Source organism: Oncorhynchus clarkii, chromosome 17, assembly GCF_045791955.1.
Source record: "Oncorhynchus clarkii lewisi isolate Uvic-CL-2024 chromosome 17, UVic_Ocla_1.0, whole genome shotgun sequence".
Lineage (NCBI taxonomy): Eukaryota > Metazoa > Chordata > Actinopteri > Salmoniformes > Salmonidae > Oncorhynchus > Oncorhynchus clarkii.
The window spans coordinates 22,327,466-22,350,767 of NC_092163.1; the positions used below are offsets into that span (position 1 = coordinate 22,327,466).

Below are 23,302 nucleotides of genomic sequence, written 5' to 3' on the forward strand. Positions count from 1 at the left end.
AATGTACAATAGCCTCATAACTGCTGTAAGCAAAGTAAATCACGAGTATTAAAACCATTGAGGAATTTTTCATGCTGGCATATTCAACTGTATGTTTAGTGCTGTATAGAAAATCTCCCCTCACTTCTTTTCCTCCCTCTACTCCCTCGCTTTGCTACCCCACCCCCCAATCCTCCCCGGGTCCCATTTTGTTCTTGTCAAAGGTATTGCATCACTGCCCATGAGTGATTCATAATCGGGACATGTCTCTCTCTCTCTCTCCCTATGGCTTCACTCATTACTGATTGCAGGGAAATAAGCAAACCAGACACTAGTTATTATTACAAGGTCAGAAATTGTATTTGGCAAGTTTTTTTTTTAAACAAGTGCATACAAGTACAGCTAGAAGCAATTCAGTTTGCCAAGTGCTCGTAGAGTCATATTAGTTAGTCACATTCTATGTTTAACAGGGACTGCCACCAGAACTAAAAGTACATTGAAAAAAAGGGGGAGGAGGAAAGTAGTCTGTTATGATGAGTACATACCTTTATCTTCAAAAAAAATATATAGAAACACAATGTATTGAAAAACAAAAACAAAATAATCACAAAAAAAAAATTATACAGCCATGTTTACGAAGCATACAACTTCCCTTGTGTCCAATATGTACACGTCCATCAGTTTCTTTTGGATGGTATGCATGGTACGAGGATTTATATTCAGTTGTAATGGTGTACATGTTGGTTTTTGTTTGTTGTTGTGGTAGTTTAAAAAAAAAAACGCTGGTAAAAATCAAGGGTCTCTCTCCTTTTTTACTTTCACGTCCCCTGCCAAGATGGTGGCTATTTCACCCTGCATAAAGGCCCATGGTACGTTGGAGCCCACCAGTGGGCATTTCTCCCCGCTGGGGCAGTACACCTCTCCCGTGGCCCCCTGCTGTTTGATACTCTCCCGGGAGCAGGGGAAGCAGAACTTGTGCGAGGGCACTGACGGACACTGGACAAAGTGTGTGTCCTCTAGCCTCTCGTGGCACAGGGTGCAGCACAGTGGCACGCTGCCCGGCACCGACGAGTCTGGAATGCTCTGCGGCGGTGCCCCGTGAGGGTCCATGCCCTGCGAATGGGCCGTGGCCACCACCTCCCTCTGGGTCAGCCGCCGCTGGCCTGCAGAGGACGGGGACAGTGGGCTCCCGCTGTTGCGCCGGCCCGCTGCCGTGGTGGAGTGCACCTGGTTGGCGTCCTTGGGCGAGCCAGTGTTGCCGGCATTGTCAGCGGCGAGGATGAGTGCTGCCATGGGCGACTGGCCGTTCTGTGCCGTGGCCGCCTCCGGTGGGGTGGTGCGACTGTGGGGGGAGATGGTGGAGGGTGGAGCGGCAGAGAAGCCTGGCAGGGAGGCCGGGGGCATCTTGAGGACCTCTGAGGGCGACGGCAACCAAGGCTGGCCCTCGCCGCCATTCATCTTGGGGGTGGAGCCCTCGCCGTCGGGCTCGGGGGAGGCTTTCCTCTTCATGCTCCGCGGGTGCTTCCCTCTGTCTGTTGGAGAAGAAGGAGGGGTAGGGGGTAGAGAGAGGAGTTAAGGGTTAACAAACATTCCAACCACCACAGCAGCAAATGTGCATGCACTGTAAATTAAATGAAAAATCTCAGAAAGTTTTATGTTATTTCATATGTAAAACAAAACAAGTTGTCTAGTCGGAAGCCTGCTGGGGATCTGACTAGGGGAAATGTAAACATGCATAAACAACCATTCAACTGAAAACCCACGTCAACACAGTGGAAAAGTAGCTGACTAAGAACACTGCCAGTTCCTGTTTTAGTCTTCCAAATGAATGTATTATTCCTGTGTGAAAAAATATATACAATCCTACCTGGTTTTGAAGAAGTTGCACTTGTCTCATATCCCATGACGCGCTGCATCGCCGCGTGGTCTTTCTTGAACCTGCTGTCGAATGTGTGGAGAGCCATCAAATCCCTCACTGTTTTGCCCTTGCCCATCCACTCCTCCGCCCGCTTGTGGCTCTCAGACATGTCCGACATGCTATCTGGTCTATGCTTGTCTTTCATATCCTCCCCGCGCTTGCCGTGGTCGCCTTGACCAGGAACATTCAACGCGCCCGGCATACCCATTTGAGCTGGCCGACCATTGAGTGTGTGTACTGGACCCATGTTTCCGTTCACTAAAGGCACCAGACTGGGAGGAACCGTGCTAGTCCTGCGAGGGTTGGGGCTCTGGCGGTTCAGCTCCGGTGGGTCGTCAGGTTTTGGAAATCCATTTGGCACAGGGATGCCGTTAACTTGCCTCCCCGGTTGGTACTCCGGTCCCAACCTTGGCGGTCGGTCAGAGAGGGGATAGCGATCCAGAGGCTGAGGCGGACGCGAGCCGGGGTCTCCAGCCGAATGGTTGTGGGACTGAATTTCCTTCCCTGAGTGCTGAGGTTTGCCTGGACCCGGAGATCTCCCGTCCTGGAATCCATGAGCCCTCTTCAGCTGTCGGGCAGTCTCAATTACAAACTCAATCCGGTCGGCTCCCTCGTAGTTGACACATCCCCTGCAAACGGGTTCGGTAAAATCCCAGATCATCGCCCATGGCATGCGTGGCAAGTCACACAAATAACACGACTGCCTCCTCGAAGCAGCTACAGCCGCGGACGACATAGTTTACGTGAAAAGTGGATACCAAATTCTCCAAATCTCCCTGTGATTCGTTTTATTCTGCAGAAAAAAAGGAATCGCGAATAATTGTGTATTTTCCCTCTAGCCACGCAGCCTTAAAACAGCCAAGTTACACTGAGAAGTTCATTGCAGTTGTGTACTTTACTACGGCGCGCCTCTATCTATCTCGCACTACAACTCACAGCTCGAACTCAATGTAGGGCGGTGACGTCACCGACGACACACCACGAGTGCCTCCAGCAGCTCCAATTCTATTTACTTGATTCCTCGACAGCCCCTCCAGCGCATGCTCACCTTTTTTTCTCCCTCTATCCGTAGGCCCCACCACTTGTACAAGGAGTTAAACTGCCAGCAAGCCCTAAAGAGAAACTGGTTAGATGCAGTTGAGCCCTGCTGCTAAAAGTAGTTATTTAACGTCAAGGTAAACTGTATCAGATGTTGATGATAGGCTTCTGATTACTGAGAATCAACATCCAAAGATTTCAAAGCAACAATTGCGGCTCCTAAATTGTCTCACGAATATATAATGCCTTTGCATGCAACTCAACAAGTGGCGTCACCTATCTTGCGCCTTTAGTTAGCCTATGCATGCTCTCCCGGGCTGGCACTAGAGCCCTATTTAGCAAATCCTCATTCCAGTCACACTGCCAGCACAACGTCACGAGGCAGATAGCTTTCACCCAACCATACAATTCGACTCTGTGTTACTATGGCAGATTATACCCCCCTTCCTTCGTCCTTTTAAAATGGGATAGCCTCTTTCCAATCCATAGTTTACGAGTTCAGTTTTGCACACTCGGCTTGTTTAGACATAAAAATAGATTAGAATAGTTACATGATGAAAACTAACGTCGAAATGTTTATAATTTTAGAAATATCCGTGATCAACTGTGTTTGGGCTACTTTGTCAATCGCTTGTTACACACGCCCCTTATTCTAAGCAACAATGTATCACATAACGAGGTAGTTGATACCTTGTTGCAGTCATACTATGACGTGGCGCGTGCCTGCAACATTGTTGTATTTCGACATTTGAGAATATAGCGCCTAACCACCGTTTGATAACGACGGAGAACATCGCTATCACAAAGAGCGACTGTGCATTCCCTCATCGTCCAAATATTGGATGAAGTTCAGCATGACTAACTCACACCAATCGACGCCTCGTGATTCAGTAAACTCGACAACTCACAGCCTGTCTGACTGGCGAATACGGAAACCCCCAGATCAAAGTCACAAACCGAGACATCGTTTGCACTTTTTACAATTACAGCTCCTTCAATTCTTAAGTCTAGAGGCTATTCGTGTGGATAGTTCATTTACTTTGATAATAATTCCACATAGCCTAAATGTCACTCCGGTCTGGTCTTGTTAGACTGTGAGGAAGGTCAACAAAATTGCCTTAGGCCTAATAAAAAAAATGTGTTGCTATTGCATGAACGGTGTTTGTAGCCTATATAGCTCACTGTAAGATTTGACAAAAAAACGATGTCTTCATTGCCAACCGACCGAGGAGTTTTCCGTAATTTACTTTCTCTCTTTGTTAGAGTTAGCCACACAATTGTAGAGTGTGAAGCAATACCGCTTAGGAGACCTGCGGATACAAAGCAGTTGTTTTTTTGCAAGCATGTAGCCTACTTTATGATGACGTTCCAAACAGGAAGTGGTTTTTAGTCACGTACTCGCCTCTTAACTCGCCCATCCGTGGAAAAACAAACTACCCATCCTGGCTCGCTGCCAAAGATCACAGACATGAGGGGTAGGACGAGCGAGTCACAGCAAGCTAAAGCCAAATACCAAAGGAAATGGTTTCTGAAAGAAAGCATGCTCTTTGTTAAATAGACAGTCGCCTAAATGTGATGAATAGTTTCATTTTTGGCTACACCTATTTGTTTCTAATAGGCTAGACATGGGAAATGGCAGCTATTCATTGTATAGTGGGCTCCTGAATGGTGCAGCGGTCTAGGCTACCTAGACTTTTTCAATCCAAAATGATTAACTGGAATTAATCAATAAACACAAAAGCTGACAGAGACTGAGTACATTTTTAATTAGGCCTACAGTTGCATATGACAGGACTACATGATGCATACCTGCATAAAGTAAGCTCAGCCCTGTGAGTTTTATTGTCCAATCATGTTACTTTCTCTGTGTATACAAAACCCCACTGTGCAACTGACTAAATATACCCTTTCCCTTCCCTTGGAAATATAATTCATATGAACAAGGCCAGACATTTTTCCCAGGATAAAAAACAACATGTCACCTGATTAGAAAAACTCTGGTCCCATCATAGCCCATATCAAATCATTTTACAACAGAGTAATCATACCATCTAAGGTCCAGAATTTTACCTGGTTAGGTTGGTTACCAGATCAGGAAAAACTACAGACCCCAGAATTTTGGGGACTCCTGGACCTGTGGTGCCACCTCTACTCTGTAATACTACTAGCCACTTAGCAATTGTATGAAGTTGGCTTTAGCTATCCCAGTGGTGGAAAAAGTACCACATTGTCATACTTGAGTAAAAGTAACGATACTTTAATAGAAAATGACTCAAGTAAAAGTGGAAGTCATCCAGTAAAATATTACTTGAGTAAAACTAAAATTATTTCTTTATAAATATACTTAAGTATCAAAAGTAAATGTTATTGCTAAATTATACTTAAGTATCAAAAGTAAAAGTATAAATCATTTCAAATTCATTATATAAAGCAAATGAGACTGCACCAATTTCTTGTTTTTAAAATGTATGGATAGCCAGGGGCACACTCCAACACTCAGAAATAATTTACAAATGAAGTAGATCAGAGGCAGTAGAGATGACCAGGGATGTTCTCTTGATAAGTGTGTAAATTGAACCATTTTAAGCATTCAAAATGCAAAGTGTACTTTTGAATATCAGGGAATATGAATGGAGTAAAAAGTACATTATTTTCTTTAGGAATGTAGAGAAGTAAAAGTTGTCAAAAATATAAATAGTAAAGTACAGATACCCCCCAAAACGACTTAAGTAAAAATACTTTAAAGTACTACTGAAGTACTTTACACCACTGAGCTATCCCAACCAGGTTCCCCATCTCCGGGCTATCAATCAATTTAACAGTAGCTATCTTGTCTAACTATCTTAGCTGGCATAACTACTTGCATGTTTGTTAAGAAAGCAATAACTAAATGTGGAATAATACTCACGAAAAATAAACATATTTGAACATCAAATTAAGCATAAGGATTATGGCTATAGATTGCAGAGAAAAGCTGTTTCAGGTGAAAAATACTAAATGATTTTGGGGTGCATGACGCCCCTGAATGTAAACAAACTAGCTGTGGAATGATGACTGGCCAACAGGAGAGCAGTGAACCACTGACAATGACTCAGCATTAACAGTAGCAACACAGTTACTCAATGGTTTGTATGACTGTATCACGTCGGTGTGGATCTGCATCGACCAGACAGCTGACTTGATGTGGCCGTGGCCCATCTTGTCTCGTCCTTCTCTCTTGGCTGCAACACACATGCCCTGTCTCGCTCGCCCAGTCAGCTGTGTGGAGAGAGAATGAAAGAGAGAGAGACACAAGGGGGACACGTAGGCTACTGTAGGTGCACCAGTGAACAATGTGTCCTATTTCTCTGCAGCCTAAGGCAGAAGAGGCAAATGAGCACTGAGCAGTAATAGCAGTGTGGGCTATTTGCATCCAGGACAATGTGCCCATGTGAACGGTGTATAAGCAAATCCCATGCGATGGCTGGGAGAGATACTGTAGTTATTAAAATAGAAAGGAAAAGTTTTGACCCAAAATAAGAATGTACTTGGAGGTCAGATAGGTTGGATGTGGTGCAGTTTGCATTGTGATTTGTACGTTTGAGTATGTATTTAATAACAGAGCACACACACACAATGTGAGTGTGCACATGCGCACGTGTGTGTGTGTGTGTATCTAGACTCTAACAAAATACATACTCAAGCTAACACAATATTGTGTCTCATCATCATGGCTGCCATTCAGCTTAGACATTACCCCGCTACCATACCAAGACATCTACAGAGCAGCAAGGTAACCCTCGTTTCAATTAAGGCTCTTTAGTAAGCTGGTTAATTAGAGTTGGAACATCACTTACACTGGTGGCCTTGTCTTAAGCTGGGCAGGCGTGAAGACAAACATTCCCCCTTATGCGGTGTGATTACAGTTTACACACACATACACAAAGTCAGACACAAACACAAAGTAACAGACACATGCACACACACACACACATGCATAACAATCCACTTGAGCATCAATTGTGGCTTGTCACGAAGGTTGGAAGACCTTAAGACCTGCTGATCTGCTGATGGGATGGGGAGGGAGGGAGGGATGAAGGAGGGGAGTGAGGGCACTCTGGTGGCTTATGTGGCACGCTGGTATCGCTCAGCGTCCCCAGGTGCTCCGACTTGGTGGCAGCTTGAACAGCGGCTAACACACAAACACAGAGGACTACATGTCACGCAATCAGAGGTTGTCACAGTGTCTTGACATGAGCCTGCTATTGTTACTTTTAATCTTCCTTCTTAATGGTTTGAGGAAGAGAGTGGCAAGAGTGGTTAAAGAGAAATTAGGGTAACTTAAAGCTACCCTTATAATATTTGATTATTAACTAATATCTTACTGTATGCCTTTTTTCTGTGTTGTTTTTGGCAACATCTCAGGATCATTATGACATATGATACTAAGACATTATTCATCGGTTGCACATCCGTCACTTGCATCGTTGCCATTCTTATCAATGTTTTACAGATGCCGCAGCATATTAATGTCTGACTAATGGTTAGTCATGTCTTTCTGAACAGGGGCCTAATGACTGTTTCGTCAATGTTACACTATAGTGGCTTGGAAATACGATGACATTGCTAAAGTAGACAAATAATTAGTAGAAAACAACTTTGCCATCATTATGATGTTGTCAAGTAGACTTGTTCGTTAAAAATAGATAGCAATGCTAACATTAGCTAGCTAAAATGTCGGTGCTCTCCTCTAAGTCTTAGCTAGCCAAAGTTATACTGTATCTAAAAGTAAATCTGCCAATGTCACAATGATGACAAAAGCTTGTCCTACTAAGTCTTTGCCTCCTTTTGAAATGTCATGGGGTTACCAAGCCACAGTAATGTACTTTAGATTAAATCTTCATCAGCATTCAATGAGACTGCAATGAGTAGAATACTCAGCTGGGCATCAATCCTAAAATGAACGTTCAAATCAATATTGTGATGAAACGTGCAACCCATGAATAAGAGTGTCATATGACAAGTCCTACCGTGCATTATGACCATGTCATAAATGCATTATACCTGCTGGCTTAAAGTCAAGTGTCAGTTCTTTCAAGTCAGCCATTCCTTGCCTGCATGACTCTTGGGCCCTTGAAAAGTTTCCCAGTTGGTTGGAGTTAGTCAGATGTGATATTTGCAGACATGGCCTCATGGCGAGGATGAGGGTCAAAGGAGTCAGTTTATTCAGCTTAGCCGTTTCACATGGGAGGAAGTCTGCTCGATGGGAAAGAAACCCAGGAAAAGCAGACTGGAGAAGGTGACATTGAGGTCACACTGTAGCACTGTGTCCAGCTTTTTTCAGATGGACTCCTGGCCATTTGCAAAAGTATCCAATGATGGCAAAAAAAAATAAAGACAATAACTGAACCACATGACTCCATGCATTTGCTTGCCAAAGCTAAGGAGGGAGGATATGTTTGATTAAAAAAATAATGAATCTTATCAATTTGCCCTTGACCAGGAATGTTTACGGTTCGGCAAACCCCCCTTATGACTCAGTCAATGGACTTTTGTTCCTCTGTAATCTGTCAGTAGACAGACTCCGTAACTAGGTGGTTATATGCGCAAGCCTTCCAGTATGTGACTGAGGCAAATTAACAGCATGGAAGTCGTTTAATAATTGAACAAATGCCTTTGTAGTGGCTTCTCTTTGATGTGTTTAAGCCTTTAAATTTTTAAACAGTACTTTTCGTGAATTAAGCATTACTGTACACAGCACACGTACTTTGAAGTTATGAGCGCATGCTGCTGCATGTTGCTCTTGAGAGCAAAAAGAAAACAAATGGCCTTTTACTTTTGCCTCTGTCGGGAAGCAACTGACAGAGTTCCAAATAAATAGCTGTTTGGCTCCCAATGCTTATAAATGATTAGCTTTATAGTACCAAAGGGAATTTCCTTTCCAAGGTAATTGATTGAATGTGTGCATTTAATTGACATGCATTCTAAAAAATGTGTAGTATTTTTGTCAGAGGACGACTTCGGTAGTTGGCAAGAAAGTGTAGGCTTACAGTGACGCCTAACCTCCCATTTAGGGGAATTCATCTTGTGGGCTGAGGTTGTTGCAACATGGCCCTATTTCTACGTTATTAACTGAAAACCATTAGCTAGTTATAGACCTAATGGACTTATTTTAGAGTGGGGTTGATGACATTGTGTTGTTACTAAGCTTGGAGCACTGACGTATCACTATTGGCTATTTTGCTTAGTCACAGTTGGTTCTGACAGGCACAAAAGCCACATGCTGTGTAAACTCATCCGAAAAAGTTGTACAAAAGATGACTTATTCCCGATTCCCTGAAATCACACATTAGTTTATCGTCATCAACATTTGACTTTAAATGTGGCGCAATGGAAGGGAAAACAAATCATGATCATCATCATTATACTTTCATGTTTTTATTGTCAGTGCAGGAAGGAAAGGGTTACTATGGAGATCACTCCTATCAGGATATTCTAAGTAATGAACCATTTCCTGTTTACAGACGTGTTTTTTTCCTCTCGTCTTAATCATCCGAGTTTGACACAATCTAAGCCCTTGCCTTACATAGAAAACATATCCCACATTTAAAGCCCTCTTCACTGCTCCCCTAAATAGCACTTAAAGCTGGGTTACAGTGTGCACACAGACGTGAATAAATAGTGTGGTCTACGCTTCAGACAACTGCCCACAGCTCGCTGAGTGTGCATGCACTAAATCGCCAAATCACTTCCTGCTTTGCTGCAATGAATCCACTCTCTGACCCTGACAGCCTGTTATGGTTCGAACGGCTGAGGCATATGCCACTTAAAGAGATAGCTTCTTGGACGGCGCAGAAGGAAAATGTACTACCCTATTGATTGTCCACAATGCTTCTTTGGCAGATCAATAAGCAGAGGTAACAAATGCTGATTGAAAAAAGAACAACACATTGGGTGCTGCAGCATTGACTTTGCAGCTTTCTTAAAGCGGCGACAGTCTCGAGAAGCGGCGTTGACTGCAGTGCTTTGATCTCTGATGCAGTGTTGCAGTATGGAGTGATGCAATATCCTGGAAATGTCACAGCACGAGCACTTTATTGTATAGGAGGGGGTGTGATGTTTTTGCATCACTTTCACAAAAGCAGGGTTTGCATTCAAGTCAACGCTTGGAAACTGCATAGGCATTTGGTGCAGATCTAGTCCTCTAGTCCTTACAAGTGCAGCTAGTCAGACTACAGAGAAAGATGCCATTTTAGGCGCTCAGGCTTACCCTCAATATAGCGACTGACGACACTGTTTATAAAATGGAAGGCCAACTCAAATAAAATGGCGCGTTTGGAGAGAGGGGAAAAACACTTTTGGACGGTGTGCATCTGGAAACGGAGGAGAGGCGGTGATGTCACAGGGGCAAAGTGAGGAGACAAGAGAAAAACAAGGCTTTCTTTTTCCCCTCTCTCGCTCGCTCTCTCTCCCTCGCTCCCTACCTCACTCCACCCTAATCCTCTTTGCAGGCCTGGAGGGAAAAGGTGGCGGGCTGCCAAGGCAAAGGCTGCTGGGAAAACGCAGAGGCTGCCAAGCGGGGCCCTGTCGCCGGCGTTAGAAGCACACATCTTTGTTCTCTGAGACCTGGTGTTCTGCCAAGGGCCTCATTTCAGCCAGGCATTATGGTTGCCCTGGATCGAAGCCAAACTACTGAGAGCTTACTCCCTTCTCCCTCCCTCCCTTTTTTCTCTATACCCTCTCTCTCTCTCTCTTTTTCCATTCCTCCCACTCTCTCTATCACACACATACACACACACAAACACCCATCGCTAGGCTCTTATTCATCCCTGTATCCCTCGACTAGGGCTTCCTGCCAAACATTCATCAGTTGCCATGGCAGCAGGAGAGAGAGAGGGAGAGGAGTGGAACATCAGAGCGAATAATAATGAGTCACTCCTGGAGCCAGATGTGCCACATCTGCAAAGCCGCCACACTAAGGGGGAGGGAGTTTGGGGAGGATGGGCGGAGAGGACTAGCAGTTAAGCAGGATGGGTGAGAGAAGGAACGGGGGACGTGGGGCATTTAATAAAATAATAGTCTGCATTCACTAATATACTGTAAGGGAACATTTAGAAAAATTGCAAACAACCGAGCCCATGATCGCATGCTCTTCACAAGCATGTGGGGAAATTGCTCGAATCTCCCCCGCAATTTCTCCAGTGTGGGAAAATATGGAGAGCAAAATTGCAAAGCAGTTGAGGACACACATTCCTAAGAGGATAGAAGAGTGAAATCATATGATATGCAAACTGAGAAGCTACACTAGTGGACACCAGCAAAAACAAGGCTTTCATTTATTTGGAAAAAGAAGATCCAAAGATTATGCTAGCCAACGTTCCTCAACTCGACAGTACCTCAACCAAACCAAATGAATATTAGGCCATTGCACATTTCTCCTGATGGAGAAAGGCAAGCAAAACTCAAAAGAGACCATGTTTGTGCATTGGTGCAAAATACCATAGAGTTTTGCTTATCTTTGAGTAGCAGCCTCTCCAACAATACTTATTGCATGTAGGCTATCCCTACTCTGATGCAACCCTGTGTCTTGGGTTATTTTCTGCCACACGCTCTGCAAGTTTCCCCTCGATTCACTCTTTCCGATATCCACATGCATCTTCGGGGGGAGAGAATGGGAAACTCATCAACGAAGTGCCGCTTAAATGTCATGGATTATTTTACGGTCTGGGCCGTTACGGGAGAAAACATTTTTTTGTTCCTGTTTTCCCAGTTTTTCCTCCTCGCCAGTTAGTTCGCCCGGGTGCTAAAGCCAGCTATTCTCCATTCAGGTACGTAACACAGGGCTGCCAGAAATAACATCAGCGTCGCACAGCAAAGTTCACCGTGATGTAACTAAGCCCTGAAGCAAGAAACTGCAAATATGACAGCTTACGTAATGTCCAGACAGACAGTGTTTTCAGGCCACTCCAAGGCAGCAAGCCCATTAAAGGGGAGTTTCTGACTTTAAAAAGATAATAGGGCAAAACTTCAACAGTCTGAAGTGTCAGGTTGAAGTGGATGACAGGAGATGAAGATGTATTTTTTTCCTGACACTCAAGCTTTTTTCAGTGTCTCACAGAGGAACAAGGCAGATTCTAGGGGATGGTGCTGGGCTGGCCATTGCCCCTTCCAAAGGTGCATTTTGCCCACCCACTCAGAAATGACACAACATGATGATTAAGGAATGGTAGGACCATGTGATGCAACATGTTGATCATGTGACCAACTGTGTCATGGTTACCTTTTAAACCACCTAGCAAGTTGAAAGTTGAGCAGCAAGAGGGTCCAGTATCCTAGAGTACACTAGCAGGTTTAAAAAAACAGGTTGTCTACCCAACAGAAGACCGTGTTAGCCCACTAAGCTAAATCCTTGCTCGGGGAGGTAACACTTAAGTCTTTACCCATCACGCAAGTGTACTTCAGAGAACCATCTCTGCTACATATTTATCCTAAATGGTAATAGATTCTCTGCTAGACTGTGTTAGGTCACTAAGCTTACTCTGGGAGCTAACACACAACCTTCGCTACTTATATATCCTAACCGGTAATAGATTCATTGCTAGCAGAGCCCATATGTGCACGTCAATCTATTTCTGCCTGGCCTGGATGAGAGACTCGTAAAAAACAAAAACAAACAACAAGCCTGCCTCGCTAGTCCTTGTGTCAAGGAAATGGTTTTACGACATCTAGCACATGAATCAAACCGTCATCTGCGCAACATTTTCAGACATTTTCCAGCTTCCCCTCTGTTTTTGTCATCCGGCCTCAACCGCTATATTCCTGGAGAGGCCTCGCCATGCGGTCACTGCCGCACTAAAACTATCAATCCCCTTCAAACCGCCAACGGCAGCGGAGAAGCTATTTATCTGAGCTATGAAATTGCTTATTCCAGTTACTAATAAGCACACACCCATTAAGAAAATGAATGTAAAAACTGTTAAATCTCCTTGGATTGATGAGGAATTGACAAATTGTATGGTTGAGAGGATGAGTATGGCAAATAAGTCTGTCAGCCAACTGATTGACCAACATACTGCAAATTAAGAAATCATGTGAATAAGCTAAATAAAAATAAACTATACTATGAAACAAAGATAAATGATCTAAAGAATTATCATAAAAAGTTTTGGAGCACCTTAAATTACATTTTGGGGAAAAAAAGCCAACTCGGCTCCATCATTCATTGAATCAGATGGCTCATTTATCACAAAACCCACTGATATTGCCAACTACTTAAACTTCTACACCAGGCCTGGGCAACTCCAGTCCTAAGCGGCCTGATTGGTGTCACACTTTTGCCCCAGCCCCAGCTAACACACCTGACTCCAATAATAAACTAATCAGGATCTTCAATATAGACATATCTGATATGGGCAGAAAGCTTTCATTCTTTGTTAATCTAACTGCACCGTCCAATTTACTGTAGCTATTACAGTGAAATAATACCATGCTATTGTTTGAAGAGAATGCACAGTTATGAACTTGAACATTTATTAATAAACCAATTCGGCACATTTGGGCAGACTTGATTTAACATTTTGAACAGAAATGTGATGGTTCATTGGATCAGTGTAAAACTTTGCACATACACTGCTGCCATCTAGTGGACAAAATCTCAATTGTCCCTAAACTGGAATAATACATTGTGGCCATTCCCTTGCATTTCAAACATGATTCAAATATACATATTTTTTAAACACATTGTTTTCTTTTTATTATCTTTTACCAGATCTAATGTGTTATATTCTCCTACATTAATTTCACATTTCCACAAACTTCAAAGTGTTTCCTTTCAAATGGTATTAAGAATATGCATACATGCTTGCTTCAGGTCCTAAGATACAGGCAGTTAGATTTGGGTATGTCATTTAAGGCAAAAATGGAAAAAAAAGGGTCCAATCCTTAAGAGGTTATTAATTACTTTTTCATTGGCAAGATAAAAAAAACTTAGGGATGACATGCCAGCAACAAACGCTGACACTACACATCCAAGCATATCTGACCAGATTATGAAAGACTTTGAATTCCGTAAAGTCAGTGTGGAAGAGGTGACAAAAGTCAACAATGACAAGCCACTGGGGGCTGACAATCTGGATAGGAAATTACTGAGGATAATAGCAGACAATATTGCCACATCTTCAATTTAAGCCTACTAGAAAGTGTGAGCCCTCAGGCCTGGAGGGAAGCTGAAGTAATTCCCCTACCCAAGAATAGTTAAGCCCCCCTTTTTTTAACTAGGCAAGTCAGTTAAGAACAAATTCTTAATTACAATGACAGCCTACCCCTGCCAAACCCGGACGATGCTGGGCCAATTGTGCACCGCCCTATGGGACTCCCAATCACAGCCGGATAAGAATTTGTTCTTGACTGGCTTGCCTAGTTAAATGAAGGTTAAAATATATATATATTTTTAAACCCTGCTATAATGGGGATAAAGAGTTTATTGTCTAACAGAACACAGAGGGTGCTCTTTAATGGAAGCCTCGCAAACATAATCCAGGTAAAAGCAGGAATTCCCCTGGGTAGTTGTTTAGGCCCCTTGCTTTTTTCTATCTTTACTAACGACATGCCGCTGGCTTTGAGTAAGGCCAGTGTGTCTATGTACGCGGATGACTCAACACTATACACGCCAGTTACTACAGCAACTTAAATAACTGAAACACTTAACAAAGAGCTGCAGTTAGTTTCAGAATGGGTAGCAAGGAATAAGTTAGTCCTAAATATTTCCAAAACTACAATATTTTTATTTGGGACAAATCATTCACTCAACCCTAAACCTCAACTACACCTCATAATGAATAATGTAGAAATTGAGCACGTTGAGGTGGCTAAACTGCTTGGAGTAACCCTGGAGTGTAAACTGTTATCGTCAAAACATATTGATTCAACAGTAGCTAAGATGGGGAGAAGTCTGTCCATAATAAAGTGCTGCTCTGCCTTCTTAATTAACAACACTATCAACAATGCAGGTCCTCCAGGCCCTAGTTTTGTCGCACTGTTCAGTCGTGTGGTCAGGTGCCACAAAGAGGGACTTGGGAAAATTGCAGTTGGCTCAGAACAGGGAAGCACGGCTAGCCCTTAAAAGTAACATTAATGACATGCATGTCAATCTCTCATGGCTCAAAGTGGAAGAGAGATTGACTTCCATATTACTTGTTTTTGTAAGAGGTGTTGACAAGCTGAAGGTACCGAGCTGTCTGTTTAAAATACTAGCACACAGCTCGGACACCCGTGCAAACCCTACAAGACATGCCACCAGAGGTCTCTTCACAGTCCCCAAGTCCAGAACAGATTATGGGAGGCGCACAGTACTACATAGAGCCATGATTACATGGAACTCTATTCCACACCAGGTAACTGATGCAAGCAGTAGAATCAGATTTAAAAAGCAGGTAACAAAAACACCTTATGGAACAGCGGGGACAGTGAAGTAACACAAACATGGGCACAGACACATGCATACACACACATGATAACATACGCACTTTACACAGACGTAGACATGGATTTTGGGTTGTAGTGGAGTATGGGCCTGAGGGCACACACTTAGTGTGTTGTGAATTGCATAGTTTACACAAATGTTGGATTTACGTCTGTGCTGTTCAAGCTGAGATTCGGACCAACGAGCGCATTGATCTCCAAACAAACATTTCATAGTGTGACAGTGTCGCTTAGCAACAATGCATCAGTCCCAATTAATTTGCTTTTGGTTCATAGCCTCGGGTCTAGACTATAGCAAAGCTGGAGAGTGTCAGTGCACATTCAAACTGTTCTCTGCAACGTGCTTGATAATAGGCCATTCCTATAGTCTATTCTACAGCATTTAGGTTCAGCTACAGTATTAACCGCTTTGGGCCTGAACGTACATAGTACATCTAAAAGCTCTGTGCCATAACCTGCAGACGTAACGCCCCACCGCGACACACACTAACAAACAGCTCACACACTAACACACAACCCATGTACACGTACACACAACTTACACACAATAATAAACAACTAACGTAAGCCTTACACACTCATTCAAGGCTTACGTGAGCGTGTGTATGAGTTGTGTGTTTGTGTGTGTAAGCCTTGAATGTGTGTGAGTAGTGTGTGTGTTAGTATGTCGTGTCCCAGAGGTGAGGCAGGGCACATGGCAGACTGTATTCTCTGAGCTAAGACGAGCTGAGTGGGCTAGAGAACATCAGTGGCTTTAGCCAATCTGTTGGGCTGTCTCCCCAGCCACAACCCACCTGTCGACACCCCTCCTCTCCCCCTCTCTGTCTCTACACCTCTCTAACTCCATTCTCCCTCTCTCACACCCACCAAAGCCATTTCTCTCTCCCTTTTCTTCCTCTTAATTGTTCTGGTTTCTCTCTAGCTCTGTATCGTTCATCTCTTTCTGTCACAACAGAGCACAACACAGCCCTGGGCGGCGGGGCAGAGTACACTAGGTGCCCTTGGCAAGACAGATAAACCGGTGTTATATGATTACGTGGCGCAGCGTTATTGTGCAACCCATGACTCACACTCAGCTTTAATTGCAGTGCCGCTCGCTTGTGCATGTTTTAGTGTGGGCGGAAAGAGAGAGAGACAAGAGGGAGAGGGTTAGCACTTTTGCAGGTCAGCATTCGGGGGAGGGGGGGGGGTGTACAGGCGGTAAAGCCTACACTCGGAGCATGGACCGACCGCAGTGGCGTGTTTTTTTTTACTACTCGTTTACACGAGTGACGCACATTTTGATGAATAGCGAAGGCCGTTCGGCCAACAGGACTGATAACGACAAATCCTACACTGATCAAAGACCATGCTGCACTGGCAAATACACAAAATCATCTACATGATTGTTTTGTATTATGTAAATGTAATGATTTCATTACAGAAAGGCCTTGAGTTTCACAACAAGTAAGAGTTCAGCAAGTAAACTTATGAGTAACACTCCTCCTGACTGCAAAGCCGATTGCACTCGGCTAGACTTGGCAAGGCAGTAACAGCGAGAGGTCGGCTTATCCTCTCTTCGCCCGGGGCAGCCATTTTGGAAATTAATTTGGAAAGGAATCACATCTCAGGCGACCCTGAGAGACCGAAGCGGGGTGTAAAGCCATTTGTGTGGGTACGAGGGGCTGTGTTGGACTGGATGACCTTGTGGTTCGACACTCACACACACACTCAGCGTTCCTTCATATTCAGTCGGACTATTGGAGAACAACTTGGCGGGAAGCCTGTGCATGTGTGTCTGTGTGTCTATGTGTGAGAGAGAGAGAGTTTTGTGTGGCTTCAGCTCCCTGCCAATTCCTATTTGTGCCAAGCCAACCTGCTCCTATGTTAGAAAGGATGGGGAGCCAAGTCCAAACATGAATTTGTCATTCTTTGGAGGTCAAACAGAGATGAATCATTTTCAAGGCAGGCGGAGAAATGGTTGACAGCAAGCTGAATAGCAGTTGATATACAGTAGAATCCTCCCACTCACATGTTTACAGTATATACCTTTACATATTGATGTTTTAATAGTTTTTCAATATATTGGGAATTAGTGACCTTTTGCAAGACACTGAGTGAATTTCAAGGACACATTATAATGTTGAGGCGTTAAAAACATGTATACGTAAATACACATGCTCAAGTAATTGTCTATCAATAGTTAACTAAGTAAGCAATGAGGTTTTTATCCCTAGAAACAAGAAGCAGTGATGTCATATTGTTTTTTAAGCCTTTTTACAGGTGGAAAACAATTGCTACTTTCTTTTTATGTTTTTTGCATTGATAAAAAAGACAAAACAACTCATTTCTGAAGTCGACGTGTACTTAAGCCTGACAAGTTCATAATTTTCCGGATTGTTTGGTCTGTCTCCTTTTTGCGGCAACCTCAGTGACACGTACGATAAGGTGTTGTCAAATAAACTGCACTCTGATTGGCTCACCCAACTCCCAGGTTGGATTACATCACCACAAAGCACTGTTTTCACCTTCATGCCAAAATCAGTACTCATGGGTAACGCCCCACCGCGACTGTTTCTGTGTCACAAGATTGCCCAATGTGCTGGATAAGGGAGTTACTGATCCATCAGACCATGTTCACCTCACTCCATCAAAGTTAGCCATTAACCCAATGTTAGGTCCAAAAGTAAACTATTAGAGGTTACAGGTAGTAAGAACATAATGATAGACACAAGTATAAAGGTTATAGATGATTCCAAGAACGGGGACTTACTCAGAAAAATATGTGCTACACACACATGGAAACTATTCCTGGCCTGGGGTTGTCTAGCAGTCTAAGCCGCAGCCTCTGGAGCACATATACAATGTACCATTACCAGCATGGGTTTGAATCCATCCCACTGCTCTTTCAGCACCCTTCTACATTTCACCTTTATCTCTATCTATCCAATGAACATACAAAATACTTAAAAAATTATATTTTCAAAATATAGCTGCGAGCAGCAATAAACGGGGTTCACAGGATAACAGAAAGGACACAAGATCAGTTGAATAACAAAGCAAGCTGTCACGTTCTGACCTTTATTTCCTTTGTTTTGTATTTATTTAGTATGGTCAGGGCGTGAGTTGGGGTGGGCATGGGCTGGGGTGGGGGGTGGGCATGTTTGTTTTTCTATGTTTGGTTTCTGTTTCGGCCTAGTATGGTTCTCAATCAGAGGCAGGTGTCGTTAGTTGTCTCTGATTGAGAATCATACTTAGGTAGCCTGGGTTTCACTGTTGGTTTGTGGGTGTTTGTTTCCGTGTGAGTGTTTGTCGCCACACGGTACTGTTTCGGTTGTTGTAGATTTCACATTATCGTTTATTGTTTTTGTTCGAGTGTTCATTTGTCTTTATTAAAAACATTATGGACACTTACCACGCTGCATCTTGGTCCGATCCTTACTCCTCTTCAGACGAAGAGGAGATCTACCGTTACACAAGCACTCAAAAAAAATCTATCCTAATGGAACTCATGGGTCCTTGAGGCAAATGAAAGACACCTACATACAAAGTTCAAGTCTTTAGGTCAAACAGGGTGGATACGAGGGTTTAAGTGAGACTGCTTATAACAGTGCCACCTATAGGCTAATCTTTGCCATTCTTTTTGACCAATTTACTCATGGTCTGTGTGCTATATTAGGAAAAAAGTTATGCTTGAGTTATTTGACTATGTCAATAAAAAAGTTATCAAAGACATTCGCTGTAAACCCCTAAAAATAAACTAATCTGAAATGCCATTGTCAAAGGAATTTAACAATTCCTAGTAAAAAACAAACCTGTAAACATGTAGCTAGGTTGCACTAGTCCAATGAGTGTACGGAATAAACATTAGACAAAAAAGCTTATCCTTAGTGATTTACCCTGCACAACTACCCTGTACAAAGTGACCCGTCAAAGTTCACAGCCCCTTATGTGTGGTACTCTTTAGTAGGTCCTGACTAATTTCATAGTTAGAGGTCGTATCTGACGAGAGATAAACACCAATTATTGCCACCCGTAAAATTTTGGAGTGTCACAATGGGCAATTAGGCGATGCCGAGTTCAAGGGCGCTGTGCACCGGTCATATGCCTTCCGAAGTTACATTGCCCCATTGATGCTATAAGCCCACCAGTCCAAGGGCCAAGACTTTATCTCAACGAGACAAGGTATTTATGATGTGCAAATAGGAATACTATGGTGTGGCCTAGATGGTCCGAGTGAAATATCTAACACGCTCAGTAGGACATTTCACAATGGTTAACAGTGCAATCGATAGAGTTATCTAACTGGTTGTTGTTACTTTGAGAGATTTGCTAAAGACCTTGGATTGTCTATCGATTTCTGCTATAATTCTCGAATACACATACACCTAACCTGGAAAACAGATGAATTTGAACGTGACTTTGGTGCGGAAATTAACTTTTGTTTTGGAATTATTTTCTGTGCTTAGCATAGCAGATTACTTCATGGCTGAAAAAATTGCCAATAGGACGAGGCCCTTAAGGCTGAATAGCCTACGGGAGACCACAGTTGAAACAAAGCCAAGTGTTTATTGGTTGATTTCCGCCTATTGCCATCTTGACAGCAGGTAGCCAGCTGTTTTTCTGCTCGATTGTTCTGTCTGAGCTCTCTGCGTTTTTAACAATGGGGAACAATTCCAGGAAAAGGCAGGAGAAAAGAGGCCGTCTCTGCTCTTCCGCTGCCCTCCAAGGCCTTCGGTCTTCCCAACACTGATTTCTACATGCTATATTTTTTACTTTGGATACACAGTGAAAAAATAGACAAACATATTATGTTACCACAACAATGCCTCACCATTTCCTTCACATCCCTACATTATCTGGGAAATGATGTAGCCTAACCTTAAAGAGGTGTGTGTGTAAGCATGTGAGGGGTTTTGTGCATCCAGTGTATATACAAAGGCCCTAAGTCTACCTAATGTCCCCCCCAAAAAATGAAACAAGGTAGAACTCCAAACTCAGGAGATAAAGATGCACTGATCCAACTACAGGTTCTACACTTGAGCATCATCATCATTCGGCTGCAGAACAGTCACCAGGTTTGCAAGCTTGGTTGAAGCACTGATGAGTAGCATCATGTAATGAGAGTCAGCAAGACACAATGCAAGGCCTGATACTGCATTTTGGGTTATGAGAGTTCTGCAGCATTTCCACTCTACTAGAAGTGCCCATAGGCACTTGGCTAGGTCCCCAGTTGGCAGCGTCTCTGCAAGATTAGCAACTCTGCTAGCATATGCTGCCCCCCAGCTAGAGATGGGAAATGATGCAACGAGTTGAATAGGGCTACTCGCATATCTAGCCTGATTTTTCCATCAAGAAAGGCAAAGCTGGCTTTCTTTTTATAGACTAAAGGCATTGCAGAACATTGCTCCTGTTGTGATCTTCACTTTGATATTTCACTGCCACTGTGTGGGTGAGAGTTTATATGTTTCCTCTCAGAGCGTAGGCCTCCCCTTTTCGAGCGCGGTGAAATTGTAATGGGTTTAGTGGTCTGTTGTGTGTGTGAAGGTTCTGCCTTTTGACCTGAATCAGCAGCTAGCTCCTTTTTCTAGGAAAAAGGGAAGAGGAGGAAAATATGTAAATGTAATATTTAAAAAAAAAAATCATTCGCAGGAGGAAGAAAAAAAAGGGTGCACAGTCAATGATAATTTTTGTAACAATATGGGCAGTCATACTCTGTCTAAGGAGGGCTTATATACAGTGCGGGTTGTTGATGGTTTGTGACCTTTTGAGGCCCATATTACACAGTATAAAAGGGTAGTCATAGATGTCATGTACCATGGCTTGGCATGAAATGGACCCGCATGACCCTAATTGCATCAAATCAACTGTCAGTCATGGTTAATTTCTGGCAAGCAAATTCACACGCATGCACACACACACACACACACACACACACACACACACACACACACACACACACACACACACACACACACTTCCCCTTTGATAAAAGGCAGAAAACCCCCAACCCCCACAATGCAGGCTTGTGACATCAGTTGTGACCCAACACAAACCTCCATACCTTTGTTGTCTCTCAAAACATTGAATAGAAAATAGAAAAGGAAAAACACACACACACTAGTGTATGAATGGCAGACCCCCAAAATAGCACTAAATCAACACCATGTGCTGAGGACAATAGAGAGAGAATGGGGGTGGAGACCCAGGCTAGCCACAGGGTGAGTGTGTGTGTGTACGTATATGTCTGTATGTGTATGTGCTTGTTTGTGTGTGTGCATTCATGTGTGTAGCAGTGTTTTTGTAGTGAGTGAGGGTGGTTTACAGAACGATGAGACTCAGACAGCCCCTGCTTACTCAGCAACTCCTGTGCCAGGGCTTATTTCAATCGCTCTTTTTTTAAATGAATTGCGTCGCGCCGGCCCCACTGAATAGCCCTGAGGTGCGTCAGACCCTTCACAGCTGACTGGCCTGATATATGCCTGACAGGAAAGCAGGAAGCTTGGCGTGAGAGAGAAAGAGTGGGGGAAGGAGGGGGGAGGGGGAGAGTAGGCCTTGAGGCCAGAGAGAGAGAGAGCTGGCAAGAATGAAAAAAAACATATTGTTTCTTCCCTCAGCCCCATGCAGAAGAAGGAGGGGGAAAAAGCCTGCTGTGTGTCGTGATTGTTTACAAGTCGCTCCGGTCAAAGGTCAAATCATGGCAGCCATCTTTGTCCCTGCTGCTGCTTTGAGTTGTTGTTGTTTTTGTCGTCCTGGAAGCACAACCAGATGTCACCTCAATGTCCTTTTGATTCACTTCACCCTTCTCTCCTTTCCTTTTCCTTCCCTGAATTTGTATTTTTATTTTCCCTTCTTTCGTTCTTTCCCCTCTTCCGTCACAGCAGGAGAGCAGACAGGGTTGACCCAGATCTCCAAATGTGTATGTGATGGCACGCAGGGATGAAGGGAGGGAGGGAAAGGGGGATGAGGGGGGAAAGAGGCAGAGAAAGGACTTAAAAGGACTCAGGATAGAGTGGTTTTGCTTTGTGAGTAACGCAACACTCCAGTGGATGAGATTTATCTGGAACAGCGCACATGAATAAATACTATGGTATAAATACTATAGTATTCACTCTAGTATTTTAGCTGACTTTACTGTAGTATTTACTGTAGTATACTAGAGTATTTACAGTCAACTACAGTATAAATAATGTACTAAAAGAAAACTGTCGTTTTATAGCAATTAATGTAGTGTTTTTGCGGATTGTAGTGCACTGTAGCATTTACAGTAGTGTTTTTTGCGGACTGTAGTATACTTTTGCGGGCATTACTGTAGTATTTACTATAGTGTTTTTGTTGTATTATCTTTGACATAGAAGTGAAGGCTTTCTCATTGAGGAAACCTACTGGAGAAATACTAAAAGAGACAATTGTTTATAACCTGTAGGTAGGGGGTCTAAACAGATAGTATAGCTCTTTAGATAGCTTCTGCTCTTTTCTATAACCTGTAGGGAACACAATATATGGTCTATACTTGGCATGTAGGTTTCTCATGTATGTATATGGAGGAGGGGAATGGGAATGGAATATGCAAATTAAATACTGTATTATTTACCATAGTTACAAAATGTAGTGTTTTTACAGACTAGTGTTTTGGTGGACATTACTGTAGTATTTACTACAGTGTTTATTTGTGGATAATACTGTGGTATTTACTATAGTATTCTAGAGTATACATCAACATTCTATAGTATGTACTAGACATGATTGAGTACTACGGCGTGTAGTATAGTATTCTACAGTATACTACAGAATTCTATAGTAAGTGGTCAAAAGACCAATCGGTGACAAAAGATCAGACTTTGGCAGCATGTGTAAACGCAGCACTATTGTCTGAGTGAGTGAAACATAAATAAATTCTATGAGGAGTACGAGGAGGTGGCACAAATT

General features: G+C 43.2%; 1 protein-coding gene and 1 non-coding gene across 2 annotated transcripts; both read right to left on the bottom strand.

The window, feature by feature from the left end:
• Positions 1-314: 314 nt before the first annotated feature.
• Positions 315-3,268, bottom strand: LOC139370538 (interferon regulatory factor 2-binding protein 2-B-like). The gene is made up of 2 exons (XM_071110095.1): positions 1,847-3,268; positions 315-1,511 (listed from the first exon to the last, which is right to left on the bottom strand). Exons 1-2 carry the CDS (start codon positions 2,631-2,633, stop codon positions 772-774), a joined length of 1,527 nt encoding a protein of 508 aa, XP_070966196.1. The 5' UTR covers positions 2,634-3,268; the 3' UTR covers positions 315-771.
• Positions 3,269-22,732: 19,464 nt separating this feature from the next.
• LOC139371719 (U7 small nuclear RNA) lies at positions 22,733-22,787 on the bottom strand. The gene has a single exon (XR_011627399.1). It is a non-coding gene; the product is annotated as a U7 small nuclear RNA (small nuclear RNA).
• Positions 22,788-23,302: the final 515 nt, after the last annotated feature.

Excerpts from the sequence above, each read along its gene's own strand:
- LOC139370538 (XM_071110095.1), bottom strand. The coding sequence starts at position 2,633 with ATGTCGTCCGCGGCTGTAGCTGCTTCGAGGAGGCAGTCGTGTTATTTG. Across the intron at positions 1,512-1,846 it reads TGCAACTTCTTCAAAACCAG|ACAGAGGGAAGCACCCGCGG; the intron begins GTAGGATTGTAT and ends CTTCTCCAACAG.